The sequence below is a fragment of the Oncorhynchus masou genome, chromosome 31 (genome assembly GCF_036934945.1).
Source record: "Oncorhynchus masou masou isolate Uvic2021 chromosome 31, UVic_Omas_1.1, whole genome shotgun sequence".
NCBI classification, from domain to species: Eukaryota; Metazoa; Chordata; class Actinopteri; order Salmoniformes; family Salmonidae; genus Oncorhynchus; species Oncorhynchus masou.
Window position 1 is genome coordinate 83,558,029 of NC_088242.1, and position 27,939 is coordinate 83,585,967.

The 27,939-nt window shown below is 43.0% G+C and overlaps 1 protein-coding gene across 1 annotated transcript in view; it reads right to left on the reverse strand.

Moving 5' to 3' along the window:
• The window catches only part of si:ch1073-396h14.1 (disintegrin and metalloproteinase domain-containing protein 10), an 88,880-nt gene that overhangs the window by 26,177 nt on the left and 34,764 nt on the right, over positions 1 to 27,939 (reverse strand). Inside the window, exons 7-9 of the mRNA XM_064952262.1 lie at positions 23,354 to 23,446; positions 22,921 to 23,089; positions 13,840 to 14,003 (exon numbers count right to left, since the gene is read on the reverse strand). Of these exons, the coding sequence (XP_064808334.1) occupies positions 13,840 to 14,003; positions 22,921 to 23,089; positions 23,354 to 23,446 (426 nt within the window). The remainder of the gene's footprint in view (positions 1 to 13,839; positions 14,004 to 22,920; positions 23,090 to 23,353; positions 23,447 to 27,939) is intronic.

A 27,939-nucleotide genomic window follows, 5' to 3' on the forward strand; every position in this document is an offset into this window, starting at 1 on the left:
AGGGTAACATAACCAAAGATAGGCCAGGGTAACATAACCAAAGAAAGACCAGGGTAACATAACCAAAGATAGGCCAGGGTAACATAACCAAAGATAGGCCAGGGTAACATAACCAAAGAAAGGCCAGGGTAACATAACCAAAGAAAGGCCAGGGAAACATAACCAAAGAAAGGCCAGGGTAACATAACCAAAGAAAGGCCAGAGTAACATAACCAAAGAAAGGCCATGGTAACATAACCAAAGAAAGGCCAGGGTAACATAACCAAAGAAAGGCCAGGGTAACATAACCAAAGATAGGCCAGGGTAACATAACCAAAGATAGGTCAGGGTAACATAACCAAAGAAAGGCCAGGGTAACATAACCAAAGATAGGCCAGGGTAACATAACCAAAGAAAGGCCAGGGTAACATAACCAAAGATAGGCCAGGGTAACATAACCAAAGATAGGCCAGGGTAACATAACCAAAGATAGGCCAGGGTAACATAACCAAAGATAGGCCAGGGTAACATAACCAAAGATAGGCCAGGGTAACATAACCAAAGAAAGGCCAGGGTAACATAACCAAAGAAAGGCCAGGGTAACATAACCAAAGAAAGACCAGGGTAACATAACCAAAGAAAGGCCAGGGTAACATAACCAAAGAAAGGCCAGGGTATTATAACCAAAGAAAGGCCAGGGTAACATAACCAAAGATAGGCCAGGGTAACATAACCAAAGAAAGGCCAGGGTAACATAACCAAAGAAAGGCCAGGGTAACATAATCAAAGATAGGCCAGGGTAACATAACCAAAGATAGGCCAGGGTAACATAACCAAAGAAAGGCCAGGGTAACATAACCAAAGAAAGGCAAGGGAAACATAACCAAAGAAAGGCCAGGGTAACATAACCAAAGAAAGGCCAGGGTAACATAACCAAAGAAAGGCCAGGGTAACATAACCAAAGAAAGGCCAGGGTAACATAACCAAAGAAAGGCCAGGGTAACATAACCAAAGAAATGCCAGGGTAACATAACCAAAGATAGGCCAGGGTAACATAACCAAAGATAGGCCAGGGTAACATAACCAAATAAAGGCCAGGGTAACATAACCAAAGATAGGCCAGGGTAACATAACCAAAGATAGGCCAGGGTAACATAACCAAAGAAAGGCCAGGGTAACATAACCAAAGAAAGGCCAGGGAAACATAACCAAAGAAAGGCCAGGGTAACATAACCAAAGAAAGGCCAGAGTAACATAACCAAAGAAAGGCCATGGTAACATAACCAAAGAAAGGCCAGGGTAACATAACCAAAGAAAGGCCAGGGTAACATAACCAAAGAAAGGCCAGGGAAACATAACCAAAGAAAGGCCAGGGTAACATAACCAAAGAAAGGCCAGAGTAACATAACCAAAGAAAGGCCATGGTAACATAACCAAAGAAAGGCCAGGGTAACATAACCAAAGATAGGCCAGGGTAACATAACCAAAGATAGGCCAGGGTAACATAACCAAAGATAGGCCAGGGTAACATAACCAAAGATAGGCCAGGGTAACATAACCAAAGATAGGCCAGGGTAACATAACCAAAGATAGGCCAGGGTAACATAACCAAAGAAAGGCCAGGGTAACATAACCAAAGATAGGCCAGGGTAACATAACCAAAGAAAGGCTAGGGTAACATAACCAAAGAAAGGCCAGGGTAACATAACCAAAGAAAGGCCAGGGTAACATAACCAAAGATAGGCCAGGGTAACATAACCAAAGAAAGGCCAGGGTAACATAACCAAAGAAAGGCCAGGGTAACATAACCAAAGATAGGCCAGGGTAACATAACCAAAGAAAGGCCAGGGTAACATAACCAAAGAAAGGCCAGGGTAACATAACCAAAGAAAGGCCAGGGAAACATAACCAAAGAAAGGCCAGGGTAACATAACCAAAGAAAGGCCAGAGTAACATAACCAAAGAAAGGCCATGGTAACATAACCAAAGAAAGGCCAGGGTAACATAACCAAAGATAGGCCAGGGTAACATAACCAAAGATAGGCCAGGGTAACATAACCAAAGATAGGCCAGGGTAACATAACCAAAGATAGGCCAGGGTAACATAACCAAAGATAGGCCAGGGTAACATAACCAAAGATAGGCCAGGGTAACATAACCAAAGATAGGCCATGTTAACATAACCAAAGAAAGGCCAGGGTAACATAACCAAAGAAAGGCCAGGGTAACATAACCAAAGATAGGCCAGGGTAACATAACCAAAGATAGGCCAGGGTAACATAACCAAAGAAAGGCCAGGGTAACATAACCAAAGATAGGCCAGGGTAACATAACCAAAGAAAGGCCAGGGTAACATAACCAAAGATAGGCCAGGGTAACATAACCAAAGATAGGCCAGGGTAACATAACCAAAGATAGGCCAGGGTAACATAACCAAAGATAGGCCAGGGTAACATAACCAAAGATAGGCCAGGGTAACATAACCAAAGAAAGGCCAGGGTAACATAACCAAAGATAGGCCAGGGTAACATAACCAAAGAAAGGCCAGGGTAACATAACCAAAGAAAGGCCAGGGTAACATAACCAAAGAATGGCCAGGGTAACATAACCAAAGAAAGGCCAGGGTAACATAACCAAAGAAAGGCCAGGGTATTATAACCAAAGAAAGGCCAGGGTAACATAACCAAAGATAGGCCAGGGTAACATAACCAAAGATAGGCCAGGGTAACATAACCAAAGAAAGGCCAGGGTAACATAATCAAAGATAGGCCAGGGTAACATAACCAAAGATAGGCCAGGGTAACATAACCAAAAAAAGGCCAGGGTAACATAACCAAAGAAAGGCCAGGGTAACATAACCAAAGAAAGGCCAGGGTAACATAACCAAAGAAAGGCCAGGGTAACATAACCAAAGAAAGGCCAGGGAAACATAAACAAAGAAAGGCCAGGGTAACATAACCAAAGAAAGGCCAGGGTAACATAACCAAAGAAAGGCCAGGGAAACATAAACAAAGAAAGGCCAGGGTAACATAACCAAAGAAAGGCCAGAGTAACATAACCAAAGAAAGGCCATGGTAACATAACCAAAGAAAGGCCAGGGTAACATAACCAAAGATAGGCCAGGGTAACATAACCAAAGATAGGCCAGGGTAACATAACCAAAGATAGGCCAGGGTAACATAACCAAAGATAGGCCAGGGTAACATAACCAAAGATAGGCCAGGGTAACATAACCAAAGATAGGCCAGGGTAACATAACCAAAGATAGGCCAGGGTAACATAACCAAAGAAAGGCCAGGGTAACATAACCAAAGATAGGCCAGGGTAACATAACCAAAGAAAGGCTAGGGTAACATAACCAAAGAAAGGCCAGGGTGACATAACCAAAGAAAGGCCAGGGTAACATAACCAAAGATAGGCCAGGGTAACATAACCAAAGATAGGCCAGGGTAACATAACCAAAGAAAGGCCAGGGTAACATAACCAAAGATAGGCCAGGGTAACATAACCAAAGAAAGGCCAGGGTAACATAACCAAAGAAAGGCCAGGGTAACATAACCAAAGAAAGGCCAGGGAAACATAACCAAAGAAAGGCCAGGGTAACATAACCAAAGAAAGGCCAGAGTAACATAACCAAAGAAAGGCCATGGTAACATAACCAAAGAAAGGCCAGGGTAACATAACCAAAGATAGGCCAGGGTAACATAACCAAAGATAGGCCAGGGTAACATAACCAAAGATAGGCCAGGGTAACATAACCAAAGATAGGCCAGGGTAACATAACCAAAGATAGGCCAGGGTAACATAACCAAAGATAGGCCAGGGTAACATAACCAAAGATAGGCCAGGGTAACATAACCAAAGAAAGGCCAGGGTAACATAACCAAAGAAAGGCCAGGGTAACATAACCAAAGAAAGACCAGGGTAACATAACCAAAGAAAGGCCAGGGTAACATAACCAAAGAAAGGCCAGGGTATTATAACCAAAGAAAGGCCAGGGTAACATAACCAAAGATAGGCCAGGGTAACATAACCAAAGATAGGCCAGGGTACCATAACCAAAGAAAGGCCAGGGTAACATAATCAAAGATAGGCCAGGGTAACATAACCAAAGATAGGCCAGGGTAACATAACCAAAGATAGGCCAGGGTAACATAACCAAAGATAGGCCAGGGTAACATAACCAAAGAAAGGCCAGGGTAACATAACCAAAGAAAGGCCAGGGTAACATAACCAAAGATAGGCCAGGGTAACATAACCAAAGAAAGGCCAGGGTAACATAACCAAAGATAGGCCAGGGTAACATAACCAAAGATAGGCCAGGGTAACATAACCAAAGAAAGGCCAGGGTAACATAACCAAAGATAGGCCAGGGTAACATAACCAAAGAAAGGCCAGGGTAACATAACCAAAGATAGGCCAGGGTAACATAACCAAAGATAGGCCAGGGTAACATAACCAAAGAAAGGCCAGGGTAACATAACCAAAGATAGGCCAGGGTAACATAACCAAAGATAGGCCAGGGTAACATAACCAAAGAAAGACCAGGGTAACATAACCAAAGATAGGCCAGGGTAACATAACCAAAGAAAGGCCAGGGTAACATAACCAAAGAAAGGCCAGGGTAACATAACCAAAGAAAGGCCAGGGAAACATAACCAAAGAAAGGCCAGGGTAACATAACCAAAGAAAGGCCAGGGTATTATAACCAAAGAAAGGCCAGGGTAACATAACCAAAGATAGGCCAGGGTAACATAACCAAAGATAGGCCAGGGTAACATAACCAAAGAAAGGCCAGGGTAACATAATCAAAGATAGGCCAGGGTAACATAACCAAAGATAGGCCAGGGTAACATAACCAAAAAAAGGCCAGGGTAACATAACCAAAGAAAGGCCAGGGTAACATAACCAAAGAAAGGCCAGGGTAACATAACCAAAGAAAGGCCAGGGTAACATAACCAAAGAAAGGCCAGGGTAACATAACCAAAGAAAGGCCAGGGTAACATAACCAAAGAAAGGCCAGGGTAACATAACCAAAGATAGGCCAGGGTAACATAACCAAAGAAAGGCCAGGGTAACATAACCAAAGAAAGACCAGGGTAACATAACCAAAGAAAGGCCAGGGTAACATAACCAAAGAAAGGCCAGGGAAACATAACCAAAGAAAGGCCAGGGTAACATAACCAAAGAAAGGCCAGAGTAACATAACCAAAGAAAGGCCATGGTAACATAACCAAAGAAAGGCCAGGGTAACATAACCAAAGATAGGCCAGGGTAACATAACCAAAGATAGGCCAGGGTAACATAACCAAAGATAGGCCAGGGTAACATAACCAAAGATAGGCCAGGGTAACATAACCAAAGATAGGCCAGGGTAACATAACCAAAGATAGGCCAGGGTAACATAACCAAAGATAGGCCAGGGTAACATAACCAAAGAAAGGCCAGGGTAACATAACCAAAGATAGGCCAGGGTAACATAACCAAAGAAAGGCTAGGGTAACATAACCAAAGATAGGCCAGGGTAACATAACCAAAGATAGGCCAGGGTAACATAACCAAAGAAAGACCAGGGTAACATAACCAAAGATAGGCCAGGGTAACATAACCAAAGAAAGGCCAGGGTAACATAACCAAAGAAAGGCCAGGGTAACATAACCAAAGAAAGGCCAGGGAAACATAACCAAAGAAAGGCCAGGGTAACATAACCAAAGAAAGGCCAGGGTATTATAACCAAAGAAAGGCCAGGGTAACATAACCAAAGATAGGCCAGGGTAACATAACCAAAGATAGGCCAGGGTAACATAACCAAAGAAAGGCCAGGGTAACATAATCAAAGATAGGCCAGGGTAACATAACCAAAGATAGGCCAGGGTAACATAACCAAAAAAGGCCAGGGTAACATAACCAAAGAAAGGCCAGGGTAACATAACCAAAGAAAGGCCAGGGTAACATAACCAAAGAAAGGCCAGGGTAACATAACCAAAGAAAGGCCAGGGTAACATAACCAAAGAAAGGCCAGGGTAACATAACCAAAGAAAGGCCAGGGTAACATAACCAAAGATAGGCCAGGGTAACATAACCAAAGAAAGGCCAGGGTAACATAACCAAAGAAAGACCAGGGTAACATAACCAAAGAAAGGCCAGGGTAACATAACCAAAGAAAGGCCAGGGAAACATAACCAAAGAAAGGCCAGGGTAACATAACCAAAGAAAGGCCAGAGTAACATAACCAAAGAAAGGCCATGGTAACATAACCAAAGAAAGGCCAGGGTAACATAACCAAAGATAGGCCAGGGTAACATAACCAAAGATAGGCCAGGGTAACATAACCAAAGATAGGCCAGGGTAACATAACCAAAGATAGGCCAGGGTAACATAACCAAAGATAGGCCAGGGTAACATAACCAAAGATAGGCCAGGGTAACATAACCAAAGATAGGCCAGGGTAACATAACCAAAGAAAGGCCAGGGTAACATAACCAAAGATAGGCCAGGGTAACATAACCAAAGAAAGGCTAGGGTAACATAACCAAAGAAAGGCCAGGGTAACATAACCAAAGAAAGGCCAGGGTAACATAACCAAAGACAGGCCAGGGTAACATAACCAAAGATAGGCCAGGGTAACATAACCAAAGAAAGGCCAGGGTAACATAACCAAAGATAGGCCAGGGTAACATAACCAAAGAAAGGCCAGGGTAACATAACCAAAGAAAGGCCAGGGTAACATAACCAAAGAAAGGCCAGGGAAACATAACCAAAGAAAGGCCAGGGTAACATAACCAAAGAAAGGCCAGAGTAACATAACCAAAGAAAGGCCATGGTAACATAACCAAAGAAAGGCCAGGGTAACATAACCAAAGATAGGCCAGGGTAACATAACCAAAGATAGGCCAGGGTAACATAACCAAAGATAGGCCAGGGTAACATAACCAAAGATAGGCCAGGGTAACATAACCAAAGATAGGCCAGGGTAACATAACCAAAGATAGGCCAGGGTAACATAACCAAAGATAGGCCAGGGTAACATAACCAAAGAAAGGCCAGGGTAACATAACCAAAGAAAGGCCAGGGTAACATAACCAAAGAAAGACCAGGGTAACATAACCAAAGAAAGGCCAGGGTAACATAACCAAAGAAAGGCCAGGGTATTATAACCAAAGAAAGGCCAGGGTAACATAACCAAAGATAGGCCAGGGTAACATAACCAAAGATAGGCCAGGGTACCATAACCAAAGAAAGGCCAGGGTAACATAATCAAAGATAGGCCAGGGTAACATAACCAAAGAAAGGCCAGGGTAACATAATCAAAGATAGGCCAGGGTAACATAACCAAAGATAGGCCAGGGTAACATAACCAAAGATAGGCCAGGGTAACATAACCAAAGAAAGGCCAGGGTAACATAACCAAAGAAAGGCCAGGGTAACATAACCAAAGAAAGGCCAGGGTAACATAACCAAAGAAAGGCCAGGGTAACATAACCAAAGAAAGGCCAGGGTAACATAACCAAAGAAAGGCCAGGGTAACATAACCAAAGAAAGGCCAGGGAAACATAACCAAAGAAAGGCCAGGGTAACATAACCAAAGAAAGGCCAGGGTATTATAACCAAAGAAAGGCCAGGGTAACATAACCAAAGATAGGCCAGGGTAACATAACCAAAGATAGGCCAGGGTAACATAACCAAAGAAAGGCCAGGGTAACATAATCAAAGATAGGCCACGGTAACATAACCAAAGATAGGCCAGGGTAACATAACCAAAAAAAGGCCAGGGTAACATAACCAAAGAAAGGCCAGGGTAACATAACCAAAGAAAGGCCAGGGTAACATAACCAAAGAAAGGCCAGGGTAACATAACCAAAGAAAGGCCAGGGTAACATAACCAAAGAAAGGCCAGGGTAACATAACCAAAGAAAGGCCAGGGTAACATAACCAAAGATAGGCCAGGGTAACATAACCAAAGAAAGGCCAGGGTAACATAACCAAAGAAAGACCAGGGTAACATAACCAAAGAAAGGCCAGGGTAACATAACCAAAGAAAGGCCAGGGAAACATAACCAAAGAAAGGCCAGGGTAACATAACCAAAGAAAGGCCAGAGTAACATAACCAAAGAAAGGCCATGGTAACATAACCAAAGAAAGGCCAGGGTAACATAACCAAAGATAGGCCAGGGTAACATAACCAAAGATAGGCCAGGGTAACATAACCAAAGATAGGCCAGGGTAACATAACCAAAGATAGGCCAGGGTAACATAACCAAAGATAGGCCAGGGTAACATAACCAAAGATAGGCCAGGGTAACATAACCAAAGATAGGCCAGGGTAACATAACCAAAGAAAGGCCAGGGTAACATAACCAAAGATAGGCCAGGGTAACATAACCAAAGAAAGGCTAGGGTAACATAACCAAAGAAAGGCCAGGGTAACATAACCAAAGAAAGGCCAGGGTAACATAACCAAAGACAGGCCAGGGTAACATAACCAAAGATAGGCCAGGGTAACATAACCAAAGAAAGGCCAGGGTAACATAACCAAAGATAGGCCAGGGTAACATAACCAAAGAAAGGCCAGGGTAACATAACCAAAGAAAGGCCAGGGTAACATAACCAAAGAAAGGCCAGGGAAACATAACCAAAGAAAGGCCAGGGTAACATAACCAAAGAAAGGCCAGAGTAACATAACCAAAGAAAGGCCATGGTAACATAACCAAAGAAAGGCCAGGGTAACATAACCAAAGATAGGCCAGGGTAACATAACCAAAGATAGGCCAGGGTAACATAACCAAAGATAGGCCAGGGTAACATAACCAAAGATAGGCCAGGGTAACATAACCAAAGATAGGCCAGGGTAACATAACCAAAGATAGGCCAGGGTAACATAACCAAAGATAGGCCAGGGTAACATAACCAAAGAAAGGCCAGGGTAACATAACCAAAGAAAGGCCAGGGTAACATAACCAAAGAAAGACCAGGGTAACATAACCAAAGAAAGGCCAGGGTAACATAACCAAAGAAAGGCCAGGGTATTATAACCAAAGAAAGGCCAGGGTAACATAACCAAAGATAGGCCAGGGTAACATAACCAAAGATAGGCCAGGGTACCATAACCAAAGAAAGGCCAGGGTAACATAATCAAAGATAGGCCAGGGTAACATAACCAAAGAAAGGCCAGGGTAACATAATCAAAGATAGGCCAGGGTAACATAACCAAAGATAGGCCAGGGTAACATAACCAAAGATAGGCCAGGGTAACATAACCAAAGAAAGGCCAGGGTAACATAACCAAAGAAAGGCCAGGGTAACATAACCAAAGAAAGGCCAGGGTAACATAACCAAAGAAAGGCCAGGGTAACATAACCAAAGAAAGGCCAGGGTAACATAACCAAAGAAAGGCCAGGGTAACATAACCAAAGAAAGGCCAGGGTAACATAACCAAAGAAAGGCCAGGGTAAGATAACCAAAGAAAGGCCAGGGTAACATAACCAAAGAAAGGCCAGGGTAACATAACCAAAGAAAGGCCAGGGTAACATAACCAACGATAGGCCAGGGTAACATAACCAAAGATAGGCCAGGGTAACATAACCAAAGAAAGACCAGGGTAACATAACCAAAGATAGGCCAGGGTAACATAACCAAAGATAGGCCAGGGTAACATAACCAAAGAAAGGCCAGGGTAACATAACCAAAGAAAGGCCAGGGAAACATAACCAAAGAAAGGCCAGGGTAACATAACCAAAGAAAGGCCAGAGTAACATAACCAAAGAAAGGCCATGGTAACATAACCAAAGAAAGGCCAGGGTAACATAACCAAAGAAAGGCCAGGGTAACATAACCAAAGATAGGCCAGGGTAACATAACCAAAGATAGGTCAGGGTAACATAACCAAAGAAAGGCCAGGGTAACATAACCAAAGATAGGCCAGGGTAACATAACCAAAGAAAGGCCAGGGTAACATAACCAAAGATAGGCCAGGGTAACATAACCAAAGATAGGCCAGGGTAACATAACCAAAGATAGGCCAGGGTAACATAACCAAAGATAGGCCAGGGTAACATAACCAAAGATAGGCCAGGGTAACATAACCAAAGATAGGCCAGGGTAACATAACCAAAGAAAGGCCAGGGTAACATAACCAAAGAAAGGCCAGGGTAACATAACCAAAGAAAGACCAGGGTAACATAACCAAAGAAAGGCCAGGGTAACATAACCAAAGAAAGGCCAGGGTAACATAACCAAAGAAAGGCCAGGGTAACATAACCAAAGAAAGGCCAGGGTAACATAACCAAAGAAAGGCCAGGGTAACATAACCAAAGATAGGCCAGGGTAACATAACCAAAGAAAGGCCAGGGTAACATAACCAAAGAAAGACCAGGGTAACATAACCAAAGAAAGGCCAGGGTAACATAACCAAAGAAAGGCCAGGGAAACATAACCAAAGAAAGGCCAGGGTAACATAACCAAAGAAAGGCCAGAGTAACATAACCAAAGAAAGGCCATGGTAACATAACCAAAGAAAGGCCAGGGTAACATAACCAAAGATAGGCCAGGGTAACATAACCAAAGATAGGCCAGGGTAACATAACCAAAGATAGGCCAGGGTAACATAACCAAAGATAGGCCAGGGTAACATAACCAAAGATAGGCCAGGGTAACATAACCAAAGATAGGCCAGGGTAACATAACCAAAGATAGGCCAGGGTAACATAACCAAAGAAAGGCCAGGGTAACATAACCAAAGATAGGCCAGGGTAACATAACCAAAGAAAGGCTAGGGTAACATAACCAAAGAAAGGCCAGGGTAACATAACCAAAGAAAGGCCAGGGTAACATAACCAAAGACAGGCCAGGGTAACATAACCAAAGATAGGCCAGGGTAACATAACCAAAGAAAGGCCAGGGTAACATAACCAAAGATAGGCCAGGGTAACATAACCAAAGAAAGGCCAGGGTAACATAACCAAAGAAAGGCCAGGGTAACATAACCAAAGAAAGGCCAGGGAAACATAACCAAAGAAAGGCCAGGGTAACATAACCAAAGAAAGGCCAGAGTAACATAACCAAAGAAAGGCCATGGTAACATAACCAAAGAAAGGCCAGGGTAACATAACCAAAGATAGGCCAGGGTAACATAACCAAAGATAGGCCAGGGTAACATAACCAAAGATAGGCCAGGGTAACATAACCAAAGATAGGCCAGGGTAACATAACCAAAGATAGGCCAGGGTAACATAACCAAAGATAGGCCAGGGTAACATAACCAAAGATAGGCCAGGGTAACATAACCAAAGAAAGGCCAGGGTAACATAACCAAAGAAAGGCCAGGGTAACATAACCAAAGAAAGACCAGGGTAACATAACCAAAGAAAGGCCAGGGTAACATAACCAAAGAAAGGCCAGGGTATTATAACCAAAGAAAGGCCAGGGTAACATAACCAAAGATAGGCCAGGGTAACATAACCAAAGATAGGCCAGGGTACCATAACCAAAGAAAGGCCAGGGTAACATAATCAAAGATAGGCCAGGGTAACATAACCAAAGAAAGGCCAGGGTAACATAATCAAAGATAGGCCAGGGTAACATAACCAAAGATAGGCCAGGGTAACATAACCAAAGATAGGCCAGGGTAACATAACCAAAGAAAGGCCAGGGTAACATAACCAAAGAAAGGCCAGGGTAACATAACCAAAGAAAGGCCAGGGTAACATAACCAAAGAAAGGCCAGGGTAACATAACCAAAGAAAGGCCAGGGTAACATAACCAAAGAAAGGCCAGGGTAACATAACCAAAGAAAGGCCAGGGTAACATAACCAAAGAAAGGCCAGGGTAAGATAACCAAAGAAAGGCCAGGGTAACATAACCAAAGAAAGGCCAGGGTAACATAACCAAAGAAAGGCCAGGGTAACATAACCAACGATAGGCCAGGGTAACATAACCAAAGATAGGCCAGGGTAACATAACCAAAGAAAGACCAGGGTAACATAACCAAAGATAGGCCAGGGTAACATAACCAAAGATAGGCCAGGGTAACATAACCAAAGAAAGGCCAGGGTAACATAACCAAAGAAAGGCCAGGGAAACATAACCAAAGAAAGGCCAGGGTAACATAACCAAAGAAAGGCCAGAGTAACATAACCAAAGAAAGGCCATGGTAACATAACCAAAGAAAGGCCAGGGTAACATAACCAAAGAAAGGCCAGGGTAACATAACCAAAGATAGGCCAGGGTAACATAACCAAAGATAGGTCAGGGTAACATAACCAAAGAAAGGCCAGGGTAACATAACCAAAGATAGGCCAGGGTAACATAACCAAAGAAAGGCCAGGGTAACATAACCAAAGATAGGCCAGGGTAACATAACCAAAGATAGGCCAGGGTAACATAACCAAAGATAGGCCAGGGTAACATAACCAAAGATAGGCCAGGGTAACATAACCAAAGATAGGCCAGGGTAACATAACCAAAGATAGGCCAGGGTAACATAACCAAAGAAAGGCCAGGGTAACATAACCAAAGAAAGGCCAGGGTAACATAACCAAAGAAAGACCAGGGTAACATAACCAAAGAAAGGCCAGGGTAACATAACCAAAGAAAGGCCAGGGTATTATAACCAAAGAAAGGCCAGGGTAACATAACCAAAGATAGGCCAGGGTAACATAACCAAAGAAAGGCCAGGGTAACATAACCAAAGAAAGGCCAGGGTAACATAACCATAGAAAGGCCAGGGTAACATAACCAAAGATAGGCCAGGGTAACATAACCAAAGATAGGCCAGGGTAACATAACCAAAGATAGGCCAGGGTAACATAACCAAAGATAGGCCAGGGTAACATAACCAAAGAAAGGCCAGGGTAACATAACCAAAGAAAGGCCAGGGTAACATAACCAAAGAAAGGCCAGGGTAACATAACCAAAGATAGGGAAAACTGCAGGAAAGAAGGAGGCGTTTTATTTCATTATGCTATCATAAACATTTTTAAAAAGCACTGAAATTTATTTTGGGGTATCCATTTACAATTAATTTGCGCTTGCATTGTAAAATCACAGCTAGTTATGATACAACCTGGATTCGAACCAAGGCGTCTGTAGTGACGCCTCTAGCACTGAGATGAGGGATGAGGCTGGAGAAATGCAACCATTCTCAAATCAATAGACTACACTATGGATGCAAGGAGACGATGCCATTCATGATATAAAAATTATAGTTTTAACCATGGTTTAAGGCTATACAATGTTTGTATACATTTACTTTGTTTACAAACATTGGCGTAAATGTGGAGTTTTCTTTTATGGGAAACTGCAGATTTTAATTTCACATGTAAAAATCTAATCTGCAGTTTCATACATGAAAACTAACAAAGCAATTCCACATGTGAAGGTGAGATTTTCACATGTGGAGGTTTCTTACATGTGAACCTGCAAATTATATTTTCACATGTGATTGATTTTCACATGTGAACCTACAATTCCAAATGTGAAAGAGAATTGTTTTTACCATGTGAAACGGCATATATCTGATTCTCAGGTCTGAAAGTCTTAACATGTAAAACTGCAAAAACATGAAACCATATTATTCTCCTCACATGTGAAAACTTAAGCTCAACATGTGAAAACAGCTATTTCACATACTGTCTGAACTCCAAAGCATAAGAATGCCTTTGGCACAGGGGTTCAAATCCTGCAATGAATTAATGCAGAGAGCTGCAACATGACCGGTACAACAAAAAAGGTAATGTGATGAAATGACATGTATCAGTAAAATAACACCAAATATCAGTAAAATAACAAGTAAAGGAAAGTGCTAGGACTCCAATGGGGGTAAAACATTAAGGATAGCCAAGGGTGATACTGTCCAGAACTCACAGGGGCGCCCAGGCTGTGGCCCAGTTCATGGGCCAGGGTGAGCTGAACGTGTTGGGGGGGGAGGTACTGGCCGTAGTTCTGCAGCGTGATCAGGCCCGTGTTCAGACTGGCGTTGCTACCATCCCGCATGAGAGTGTGTCGTGAACAAATCCCTCCCCAGTTCCCTGAAATATAAGGGAAAAGTAAGGAGAGTAAAGATAAGGTATGAATAGGGTCTAGACTTGATACTATCATTTAGGTGAAAGGGCAATTTCCTTGGCAGAATGTGTACAGTAGACAACATGTTCAGCGCAGTAGAAATAAAGCGTGAGAAACCTCAGCTGCACTGGGTTGCTTAAAGTCATGAACGTGTTAGTTGTTACTAATGTGCCATTTCTACTGTAATAGCTGTGTTATGGCTGTCCACCCTTCACTATATTGCTTACAGTATAGGTTGCATACGTGACCTTAACCTTTCTCTTTAACACCACAAGCCCGTATTTATGTTTTATTGAGGTTGTCCCCAGCCCCATAAATATCAATGAAAGTATGGACAGTATGGATGTTTATCATATATGCACAGTCACTTTAACTATACGTTCATGTACATATGTACATACTACCTCAATTGGACCGACCAACCAGTGCTCTTGCACATTGGCTAACCGGGCTATCTGCATTGTGTCCTGCCACCCACCAACCCCTCTTTACGCTACTGCTACTCTCTGTTCATCATATATGCATAGTCACTTTAACCATATCTACATGTACGTACTACCTCAATTAGCCTGACTAACCGGTGTCTGTATGTAGGCTCGCTACTTTTATAGCCTCGCTACTGTTTCTCACTGTCTTTTTATTGTTGTTTTTATTTCTTTACTGACCTATTGTTCACTTAATACCTTTTTGCACTATTGGTTAGAGCCTGTAAGTAAGTATTTCACTGTACGGTCTGCCTACACCTGTTGTATTCAGCGCACGTGACAAATAAACATTCATTTGATTTGATTTGACAGGCCAGAAGGCAGGCTAAGTTCTCACTGGGGCAGATAAAAGCCTCACGGCCAGATGGGTCTGTGTATCGGTGACTTTCCTTAACTTGTTGGCTTATATAATGCTCCTGCACTGCATGCGATCCCACCGGCCACCAATTACAAACAGCTGGCCTTTTCCTCACAGAATGCAGTACTGTGACATCATCTTTCAGCTAGCCCACCACTCATTTCAGAGAGGCCCGTTTTGTTACAGTATGTGGATCGTAGAAAAGCTTTGGTCATGGAACTGACATGGGCTATAGGAGTTGGGAGTTTACCTTGGCTTAAATATATATATAAATATTTTTTATGTGACCTTTATTTAACTAGGCTTGGCTTCACAGTAGGCACTAGATATATTTGCAATGGGGCACAGCCACTATTGCCACAGGCAAAGGATATTTGCTAGAGGTGGTTATATTGAGCGAAGGACAACACTTATGTCCAATTCTATTGTTCCCCAGGCAATATAACCACTTCTAGTAATACAACTCCCACTACCACTACTACTACTACATTACCATTATAGTAATATACACTGGGTGTATAAAACATTAGGAAAACCTGCTCTTTCCATGACATGTACTGACCAGGTGAATCCAGGTGAAAACTATGATCCCTTATTGATGTCACCTGTTAAATCCACTTCAATAAGTGTGGGTGAAGGGGAGGAGACAGGTTAAAGAAGGGTTTTTAATTCTTAGGGATATCCCCCTTTTTTCAATTTTCACCTAAAATGACATACCTAGAACTGCCTGTAGCTCAAGCAAGCCCTGAAGCAAGGACATGCATATTCTTGGTACCATTTGAAAGGAAACACTTTGAAGTGTGTGTAAATGTGAATTGAATGTAGGAGAATATAACACAATAGATCTGGTAGAAGAAAATACAAAGAAAAAAAACAACCAGTTTTTTTTCTACCACCATCTTTGAAATGCAACAGAAAGGTCCCAGTTCCAGCCATCACTCTGAAATTGTATGAAATTGTTTGGTGCACAAAAGGATAGTAATTGCCCATAATCCTGCACCTTTGGATAGTTGTACTTCCAATTTTGATCATCATATAATTTGCGTAAAGAGAAGGCGGAGAAAGGCGGAGAAAAAGGGTCCGAAGGGCCTTCTGAGAATTCGTAGGAGATCAAATAAACTCCTACTGCCTTCCATTCTGCTAGCAAACGTGCAATTTTTTGAAAATAAAATCGATGACCTACGCGCAAGATTTAACTACCAACGGTACATACAAGACTATAATATCTTATGCTTCACCGAGTCGTGGCTGATCAACGACATTATCACCATACAGCTGGCTGGTTATACGCTGTATTGGCAGAATAGAACAGCGGCGTCTCGTAAGACAAGTGGCGGTCGACAATGTATATTTGTAAATAACAGCTGGTGCACGATATCGAAGGAAGTCTCAAGGTTTTGCTTGCCTGAGGTAGAGTATCTCATGATAAGCTGTAAACCCATCTATCTACCAAGAGAGTTTTCATCTGTATTTTTTGTAGCTGTCTACATACCACCACAGACTGATGCTGGCACTCAGACAACACTCGATGTATTCCGCCATAAGCAAACAGGAAAACATTCACATAAAGGCAACGCTCCTAATGGCCGAGGACTTTAATGCAGGGAAACTTGCAAGCCCAGAGGGGAAAAAACCCTTTACTCCACACACAGAGACGCATGCAAAGCTCTCCCTCGCCCTCCATTTGGAAAATCTGACCATAATTCTATCCTCCTGATTCCTGCTTACAAGCAAACATTAAAGAAGGAAGCAGTGACTCGATCAATAAAAAAGTGCAGATGAAGCAGATGCTAAGCAACAGGACTGTTTTGCTAGCACATACTAGAATATGTTCTGGGATTCCTCCAATGTCATTGAGGAGTACACCACATCAGTTATTGGCTTCATCAATATGTGCATTGATGATGCCGTCTTCACAGTAACCGTATGAACATACCCCAACCAGAAGCCATGGATTACAAGCAACATCCACACTGAGGTGAAGGCTAGAGCTGCCGCTTTCAAGGAGCGAGACTCTAACCCAGAAGCTTATAAGAAATACCACTATGCCCTCCGATGAACCACCAAACAGGCAAAGCGTCAATACAGGACTAAGATCGAATTGTACTTCACCGGCTCTGATGCTTGTTGGGTGTTGCAGGGCTTGCAAACCATTGCAGACTACAAAGGGAAGTAAAGCCGAGAGCTGCCCAGTGACACAAGGCTACCAGACAAGCTAAACTACTTATATGCTCGCTTCGAGGCAAGTAACACTGAAACATGCATGAGAGCACCAGCTGTTCCGGAAGACTGTGTGATCACGCTCTCTGCAGCCGATGTGAGTAAAACCTTTAAACAGGTCAACATTCACAAGGCTGCAGGGCCAGATAGATTACCAGGACGTGTACTGAGAGCATGCGCTGACCAACTGGCAAGTGTCTTCGCTGACATTTTCAATCTCTCCCTGTCCGAGTCCGTAATACCAACATGTTTCAAGCAGACCACCATAGTCCCTGTGCCCAAGAACACTAAAGCAACCTGCCTAAATGATTATTGACCCATAGCACTCACGCCTGTAGCCATGAAGTGTGTTGAAAGGCTGGTCATGGCTCACATCAACACCATTATCCCAGAAACCCTAGACCCACTCCAATTTGCATACCGCCTTAACAGTTCCACAGATAATGCAATCTCTATTGTACTCCACACTTCCCTTTCCCACCTGGACAAAAGGAACACCTATGTAAGAATGCTATTCATTGACTACAGCTCTGCGTTCAACACCATAGTGCCCTCAAAGCTCATCAATAAGCTAAGGACCCTGGGACTGTCCAACATGTCTCTGGACCGACTCACTGTCACAGTCATACTCTGGACCTAGTTTTGTCCCATGGAATAAATGTTGTGGATCTTAATGTTTTTCCTCATAATCCTGGACTATCAGACCACCATTTTATTATGTTTGCAATTGCAACAAATAATCTGCTCAGACCCCAACCAAGGAACATCAAAAGTCGTGCTATAAATTCACAGACAACACAAAAATTCCTTGATGTCCTTCCAGACTCCCTCTGTCTACCCAAGGACGCCAGAGGACAAAAATCAGTTAACCACCTAATTGAGGAACTCAATTTAACCTTGCGCAATACCCTAGATTCAGTTGCACCCCTAAAAACTAAAAATATTTCTCATAACAAACTAGCTCCCTGGTACACAGAAAATACCTGAGCTCTGAAGCAAGCTTCCAGAAAATTGGAACGGAAATGGCGCCACACCAAACTGGAAGTCTTCCGACTAGCTTGGAAAGACAGTACCGTGCAGTATCGAAGAGCCCTTACTGCTGCTCGATCATCCTATTTTTCCAACTTAATTGAGGAAAATAAGAACAATCCGAAATTCCTTTTTGATACTGTCGCAAAGCTAACTAAAAAGCAGCATTCCCAAAGAGAGGATGGCTTTCACTTCAGCAGGAATAAATTCATGAACTTCTTTGAGGAAAAGACCATGATTATTAGAAAGCAAATTACGGACTCTTCTTTAAATCTGTGTATTCCTTCAAAGCTCAGTTGTCCTGAGTCTGCACAACTCTGCCAGGACCTAGGATCAAGAGAGACACTCAAGTGTTTTAGTACTATATCTCTTGACACAATGATAAAAATAATCATGGCCTCTAAACCTTCAAGCTGCATACTGGACCCTATTCCAACTAAACTACTGAAAGAGCTGCTTCCTGTGCTTGGCCCTCCTATGTTGAACATCATAAACGCCTCTCTATCCACAGTATGTGTACCAAACTCACTAAAAGTGGCAGTAATAAAGCCTCTCTTGAAAAAGCCAAACCTTGACCCAGAAAATATAAAAAACTATCGGCCTATATCGAATCTTCCATTCCTCTCAAATATTTTAGAAAAGGCTGTTGCACAGCAACTCACTGCCTCCCTGAAGGCAAACAATGTATACAAAATGCTTCAGTCTGGTTTTAGACCCCATCATAGCACTGAGACTGCACTTGTGAAGGTGGTCAATGACCTTTTAATGGCATCAGACCGAGGCTCTGCATCTGTCCTCGTGCTCCTAGACCTTAGTGCTGCTTTGATACAATCGATCACCACATTCTTTTGGAGAGGTTGGAAACCCAAAATGGTCTACACGGACAAGTTCTGGCCTGGTTTAGATCTTATCTGTCGGAAAGATATCAGTTTGTCTCTGTGAATGGTTTGTCCTTTGACAAATCAACTGTAAATTTCGGTGTTCCTCAAGGTTCCGTTTTAGGACCACTATTGTTTTCACTATATATTTTACCTCTTGGGGATGTCAATCGAAAACATAATGTTAACTTTCACTGCTATGCGGATGACACACAGCTGTACATTTCAATGAAACATGGTGAAGCCCCAAAATTGCCCTCGCAAGAAGCATGTGTTTCAGACATAAGGAAGTGGATGGCTGCAAACTTTCTACTTTTAAACTCGGACAAAACAGAGATGCTTGTTCTAGGTCCCAAGAAACAAAGAGATCTTCTGTTGAATCTGACAATTAATCTTAATGGTTGTGCAGTCGTCTCAGATAAAACTGTGAAGGACCTCGGCGTTACTCTGGACCCTGATCTCTCTTTTGAAGAACATATCAAGACCATTTCAAGGACAGCTTTTTTCCATCTACGTAACATTGCAAAAATCAGAAACTTTCTGTTCAAAAATGATGCAGAAAAATGAATCCATGCTTTTGGCATTTCTAGGTTATAATACTGTAATGCTCTACTTTCCGGCTACCCGGATAAAGCACTAAATAAACTTCAGTTAGTGCTAAATACGGCTGCTAGAATCCTGACTAGAACCCAAAAATTGGATCATATTACTCCAGTGCTAGCCTCCCTACACTGGCTTCCTGTCAAGGCAAGGGCTGATTTCAAGGTTTTACTGCTAACCTACAAAGCATTACATGGGCTTGCTCCTACCTATCTCTCCAATTTGGTCCTGCCGTACATACCTCCACGTACGCCACGGTCACAAGACGCAGATCTCCTAATTGTCCCTAAAATTTCTAAGCAAACAGCTCGAGGCAGGGCTTTCTCCTATAGAGCTCCATTTTTATGGAATGGTCTGCCTACCCATGTGAGAGACGCAGACTCCGTCTTAATCTTTAAGTCTTTACTGACGACTCATCTCTTCAGTGGGTCATATGATTGAGTGTAGTCTGGCCCAGGAGTGTGACGGTGAACGGAAAGGCTCTGGAGCAACGAACCGCCACTGGGATTCTCAGCCTCTAACCCTATTACAGGGGCTGAGTCACTGGCTTACTAGGGCTCTTTCATACCGTCCCTAGGAGGGGTGCGTCACTTGAGTGGGTTGAGTCACTGATGTGATCTTCCTGTCTGGGTTGGCGCCCCCCTTTGGGTTGTGCCGTGGAGGAGATCTTTGTGGGCAATACTCTGCCTTGTCTCAGGATGGTAAGTTGGTGGTTGAAGATATCCCTCTAGTGGTGTGGGGGCTGTGCTTTGGCAAAGTGGGTGGGTTTATATCCTTGCTGTTTGGCCCTGTCCAGGGGTGTCATCGGATAGGGCCACAGTGTCTCCTGACCCCTCCTGTCTCAGCCTCCAGTATTTATGCTGCAGTAGTTTGTGTCGGGGGGCTAGGATCAGTTTGTTACATCTGGAGTACTTCTCCTGTCCTATCCGGTGTCCTGTGTGAATTTAAGTATGCTCTCTCTAATTCTCTCTTTCCCTCTTTCTTTCTCTCTCTCGGAGGACCTGAGCCCTAGAGCCATGCCTCAGGACTACCTGACATAATGACTCCTTGCTGTCCCCAGTCCACCTGGCCGTGCTGCTGCTCCAGTTTCAACTGTTCTGCCTATGATTATTATTATTTGACCATGCTGGTCATTTATGAACATTTGAACATCTTGGCCATGTTCTGTTATAATCTCCACCCGGCACAGCCAGAAGAGGACTGGCCACCCCACATAGCCTGGTTCCTCTCTAGGTTTCTTCCTAGGTTTTGGCCTTTCTAGGGAGTTTTTCCTAGCCACCGTGCTTCTACACCTGCATTGCTTGCTGTTTGGGGTTTGAGGCTGGGTTTCTGTACAGCACTTTGAGATATCAGCTGATGTAGGAAGGGCTATATAAATGAATTTGATTTGATTTTTGACTAAACACTTCCCTCTGCAACTGGATCCTGGACTTCCTGACGGGACACCCCCAGGTAGTAAGGGTAGGTAACAACACACCTGCCACACTGATCCTCAACAGAGGGGCTCCTCAGGGGTGTGTGCTCTGTCCCCTCCTGTACTCCCTGTTCACTCATGACTGCACGGCCAGGGCACAACTCCAACACCATCATTAAGTTTACCGATGACACAACAGTGGTAGGCCTGATCACCGACAACGAAGAAACAGCCTATAGGAAGGAGGTCAGAGACCTGGCCGGGTGGTTCCAGAACAACAACCTCTTGCTCAACATGATCAAGACAAAGGAGATGATTGTGGACTACAGGAAAAAGAGGACCAGGCATGCCCCCATTCTCATTGACGGGGCTGGAGTGGAGCAGGTTGAGAGCTTCAAGTTTCTTGGTATTCACATCACCAACAAACTAGCATGGTCCAATCACACCAAGACAGTCGTGAAGAGGGCATGACAAAACCTTTTCCCCCTCAGGAGACTGAAAAGATTTGGCATGGGTCCCCAGATCCTCAAAAAGTTATACAGCTGCACCATCGAGAGCATCTTGACTGGTTGCATCACTGTCTGGTATGGCAACTGCTCGTTCTCCAACAGCAAGGCGCTACAGTGGGTAATGCGTACAGCCCAGTACATCACTGGGGCAAAGCTTCCTGCCACCCAGGACCTCTGTACCAGGCGGTGTCAGAGGAAGGCCCTAAAAATTGTCCAAGACTCCAGCCACCCTAATTATAGACTGTTCTCTCTGCTACCACATGGCTAGCGGTACCGGAGGCTTCTAAACAGCTTCTACCTCCAAGCCATAAGACTCCTGAACATCTAATCAAACGGCTACTCAGACTATTTGCACCCCGCTGCTACCTGTTGTTATCATCTATGCATAGTCACTTTAATAACTCTACCTACATGTACATATTACCACGACTAACCGGTGCCCCCGCACATTGACTCTGTACCGGTACCCCCCTGTATATAGTCTCGCTATTGTTATTTTACTGCTGCTCTTTAATTACGTGTTACTTTTATTTCTTATTCTTATTGTATTCGACACATGTGACTAATACAATTTGATTTGATGTGATGACTTAGTGACTGCAAAGAAAATTACTTGCAGTCACTAAATCATGATGATCAAAATGTATCTACTGGGATTTTTAAAAGACAGACCCACTTTCTGTTTTGTCTGCTTGGAGATAAGTATGGTTGTGTTAATCTTTTTACAAGCACATTTTTTACCGTATAATATAGTTTTGATTAATGTATTTATGTTTTGAGAAGGCAACTACAATTACTGTTTGCAAAAGGCCACAGAGTTCTGTGTCTTGTGGACACAGTCCTTCTACAGTGGTATGAGTCTGATTTCAGTCTGGTGCAAGGCAGTGTGTGTGTGTGTGTGTGTTTTGCTTTGCTCATACTGCCCTCACTCACTTCAGGGTTCAGCGGGTTCCACAGGGTTTATAGCACCATAAAGGGGGAGGGGGAGAGAGGAGGTCGCATAGGATGCATGAAAGTCTCTCTCTCACGCCCCTCTGATCAGCCAATCAAAGGCGGCCCAGCTAACGATGTGATGGAAACACCCAAGGTGCTCCACCCCCTATGGGAACAGGTCCCCCCTTCCTCACATACAACAATAAACAGGTTAAGTTAGGTCAAATAAGACGCATATCAGATGTGGAAAGGTCAGATAAGATTTTGGCTTCTAGAGAAGACATTGGACATGCAACTTTAATTGGAGATGCGACTATGATTGAGGAGCAGTCAAAATTCAGGAATGTGTGGGTTTGTATGTGTGTGTAATGCGGTAGTGTTTAGGAGGGCAGCGGGGCTGTTTTTATGCTTGTGTCCGTGTGTGTGTCTCTATTGCTTTCCAGACCCTGCCTCTCACCTGTCTTGCCCTCCCATGCCAGCCCCAGCACTCCACTGTAGTCCCTGTTGGTCAGCAGGTAGGACAGACAGTAGTTTCCCCAGTTACTCTCAGAGAACAGACTGAGCAGCTTCTCTGGGCCGAGGAAGGGCCGATTCAGGGGGTTGGTCTCATCCTCCTCTCTCATGACCTATAGGAGACACATTGGCAGCACCTGAGGATGCTGCATTATTTCTATAATAGCTCTTCCCAAAATCACCCATAAAGGAGCCTTTGAGTACAAGAAGGAGAGAAAGAAAGGGAAAACATAACTAGTTTGTCAATTGCACATATCAAGTTGCTAGCTGAGCTTCGTTAATTTAGGAGTAATCATACTGTAGTATCAGCACATCTAAAGTGGATAAGCCTTGAAACACAGAACATTGCAGCCATTGTGAATGAGTGGAGTTCTTACACTGAGTGATTTCACTTTGAAGTTGATTAGCTTGAGACCGTCAAAGTCGGCCTTGTCATAAATATCATTCACCACTCTCACGTAGGAGGCAACCTAGGACAGGAGGACACAGAGACAAAAGATGGAGAAGATTCTCATAAAACAGCTCACGGTGTTATATACACTGTTTCTCTATAGAGGACATTCTACTTCGCTGCTTATGGAGAGTCATTGCAGAACAGTGAATATGGCATTAATACCATTCATAATCTACTCCACAAAGCTATTTAATCCACTGTATTTTCAGCATGGGTGGGAGACTGGTGACATTGTACCCTGCATACCTTACACATGAAAACCAGTCACATGCTAACCAGTTCCTACAGAACATAGTATAGAATCCCTTTTCTTCTGCAAACAACAACAACGCACAGGGTGAACGTTCCATAAATATTTATGCTTCGGAGTGAGGAAACAGCAGCCTTATCTCTGTCCTGTGAGAATGGGGTCACAAGTGACAACAAGAGCCATATTTACACGCAGATGACATCAGTGCATCATTTACAATGCTTGTTTTAAAAATATAAACATCCAGTGCCCACAACAAGCGCCATGGAAAACATAAATCGTCACGAGTGGAAAGAATCTGGCTAGGTCAGGAGAGGTGAGAAGACAGGAGCAGATGGTGTGGCTGCCATGTGCTATTAAAGCTGGCAGGGAGATCACATTCACTTACTGAGTGGGTTCAAAGTATTTGAGTATTTGTTATTTAAATACAACGTTCTGTGTAATTGATTATTCAAAAAAAAATGCCAAAACAAGTACTTTTATTTGAGTATTTAAATGGTTATTTGGTCAACTAAATTGTATTTGCAAGTATTTTCCAATACTTATTTCAAATATAATTTTCAAATACCTGGGTTAAATGCATGGGAGTGTATTTGAGTCAGTGTATTTTTGCATTTTCCAATACTTTCCAAGTGCATTCCCAAATACATTCCAATATTCAACTACTTGTTTTCATATAAAGGTTATCTGAATACTTGTTCTTAAATGTATTGAATAGTGATTGAAGTGCCTGAAATAGTATTTGAACCCAGGTCTGCTGAGTGGACGTCCTATTTTCTCTAGACTGGAATGGTCCTGTGTGACTTCATAGCAGAGGTGGTCAGACTTTCGCAAACCTAGTTTACTCCAAAGATAAACTGCGCATAGGCCTAGTAGTTTTTCATACAGTATAGTGTACAGCATCCCAGCAAGTTAGGCAAGCAGCGGGTGGACAGGCAGGCTGGTTGGCAGGAGGTCACGATGAGCCTTTGACCCAATCGGTCCAACAGTTATGCCAGAGTTCACTACAGGTCTATGGGACTGGGCCTGTGTCATGGGCATGGAGGCCCAAAGTCACACTACTCACTACTGGTGTCAAAGACTTGGCTGCAGCCATCTTGGCAGCTCCTGCTGCCATAGTAACAGTGCTGGGCATGGCCATGGTGTTACTACATACCGATGGGTGTAGCTGGCACAGAAGAGATAGAAGGCATCCAAATGGCACATAAACCTGTGTTGATATGCCATCAACATTGGGTTAATTTAGCCATGTGGGGTAGTTAGAGCTTGGCACACCTTCTTGGCACCTATGTCACCCTGACAGCTCTCTCCTAATCCTTCCCAGTGTAATGCCACAGCAGCTGTGTGGTCAAGAGAGGAGAGGGCTTGAAAGTTGGCATAGAGCAGGTGGTTTTCTGCAGGCACTGACTGCATAACAACCACCAAATACGATGACTCTGGCCTTTTACGAAAGTTTAACATAAAGAGCAAATTAATTAACTCATATTGTACATACCAAATGGAATTCCAAATTGTCTCATAATAATCTGTTTAATCCAGTCATCTGACTGAATAGCAGCATTGAACTATTGTTGACATTTATATTTTATTAAATCTAATTCATCCTGATGGTCATGACATTTTGTCAGCCAGTAACTGTCATGCAAATAACTGCTGGTCTCACGGTAATTGACTGTTAATGAACATTAACACATTTATCATCTCCAGGCTTCCAGGCATAGCCTACAAACCACCAATGTGAACCTTTTGGAACACCTACATTTAAGAAATGTTGCCGTTTTAAAGCCCATTCTCTGTAGTTCTACACATTTTCCCATGGGGGCGGGGAGAGAATTTTGCAAATTTATAACACATTTCATGCAGTTCTACTCATTTTGCCATGGAGAAGAGATACTTATTCACAGTTTTAAAGCAAGTTTTTTCAGTTCTACACATTTTGCCATGGGGTGGAGATTGTCACGCCCTGGCCATAGAGAGGCTTTTTATTCTCTATTTTGGTTAGGCCAGGGTGTGACTAGGGTGGGCATTCTATGTCCTATGTTCTATGTTTTTGCATTTCTTTGTTTTTTGGCTGGGTATGGTTCTCAGGATAGCGAGCATGACAGAGACACACTATATTTTTGCAATTTTATAACACTTCATGCAATTCCACTCATTTTGAGAGAACAATTTATATGTTTGAAAGTAAATTTCCTGCAATTCTACACATTTTGCCATAGGGTGGAGAGAAATGTTTGCAGTTTTAAAGATCATTTCCAACAATTCTACACATTTTGCCATGACTTATGCTATGTTAATGATATCTGAGTGAGAGTGAGGGCACCTGCCCTGAGTGCTCGGTCGGTATTCGGACATGATTACTAAAAGATAATTGGCTAGACTAACTTTCCAATCATGGTGGGGTGGTTCAAAATAGGGGAGGGTTGTCTAAGTTTTAATTTTGCTTTGGAGAGGGCTGTGTGTTTTTTTATTGGACACAGGAGAGGATAGTGTGTTTTTTGCTCTGGTTTACATTAGCCCTTTTGCAGGTTTTACTGTAAAATTTCTTCCATCCTTGCCAAATTTCCTCATATGCTTGCATGCGCCACCCCTATATCAAGGTGTTTTGGTACAGCCCTTATGCACTTTGCTTTTCCATGCGCTAACTTTGACTATTCTAACGTTTTCTGTTTCAATTATTTTTTATTGAACACACACAAGAATGGTGTATAGGTATACAAGATAGCTATACAATTCTTATCTAAACATAAAAGAGCAGACAGGAACAACAAAAAAAACAGGTAAAAAACAAATAATACAAAACACAACATACAGAACAAGAACATGTAGAAAGAAAGAGGGTAAATGTCATCCCCCACTTATCCCCCCACCCCAACTGCTCAGGTGACAGGGCCAGCACATGCTGCCCAAAGGTAGATTTAGATATTGCAATTGAGAGTGCGTTAATAAGTACAAATTCATAGTGCCGACTCGTCCAAGTAGGAGAGGAAAGGCTGCCAGATTTGATCAAATGTTGATAATTGATTGTTCAGAATATATCTAATTCTTTCTAAGTGTACAGTGTTTGCCAATTCACTGAGCCATAATTTGGTAGAGGGCGCTTCCCTCCTTTTCCAAAACAACAAGATTATTCTTTTTTTGCCCGAAATGAGACTGTAAGAGATTAGTTGTTTTTGGGGGTTGGTTAATCCATTTAGGGACTCAGATACTCCCAGGATTATCAGAAGCGGGTCCGGGTCTATTGAAGTCTCCAAAACTTCAGAGAGGATCCCAAAAATCCCACACCAATAACCATGCAAGCTAGAGCATAGGGCAAAGCAGTGGAGTAGTGTACCCTGCGCAGCCTGACATTTATCACACAGGGGATGTATCAGGAAATATCGTATGCAGTTTAGTTTTGGAGTAGTGTAATCTGTGTAATACCTTGAATTGTATGAGATGATGTCTGGAATTAATGGAGCATGTGTGGATATACTCCAAGCTCTCTTCCCAGTCTACCACCAAAATGTCAATCCCTAGTTCTTCCTCCCATTTTGCCTTAATGGCATCTGTAGAAGGTGTGCTAACAGATTGAAAAGCATCATATAGACGTGATATCAGTTTGTCTGAGGTGGGGCATATTTTTATGCATCTGTCAAACTTGGAAGGTTTAGCATTCCCAAATGTTGGGAGGTGTTTTCTAACGTAGTCTCTAATTTGTAGGTATCTGAAAAAGATGACTTCTGGGAAGATTATAAGTTTCCCTCAGCAACTCAAAGGAAGCAAAGGTCCCTGCTATGAATAAATCCCCTATGGTACTTATTCCCATCTCTCCCCATCGCTCAAAAGTGTTATCAAGGTTAGAGGGGCCAAAGGAGGGATTCCTGGCGACAGGGAGCATGAATGACATTGGTCTAAGCTCAAAATGGACTTTAATTTGCTTCCATATTCGGACTGTGCTATGTATAATAGGATTGTTACAATAAAGTGACAACTCCAGATTGACAGGTGACAAAATCACAGCCCCAATAGAGAAGGGGTGACACTCCTCACGCTCCATACTAAGCCAGCTGGATGACAGAAGTGCGTCATCCAGCAGAAACATAACAGCACGGAGGTTAGCGGCCCAGTAATAAAGTATAACATTTGGGAGAGACAATCCTCCCTCCATCTTGGATTTACAGAGGTGTTTTTTACCTATCCTGTGTGTTTTATAATCCCAGATGAAAGGATTGATAATTGAGTCCAGTTGTTTATGAAAGGATTTAGGTATGAATACC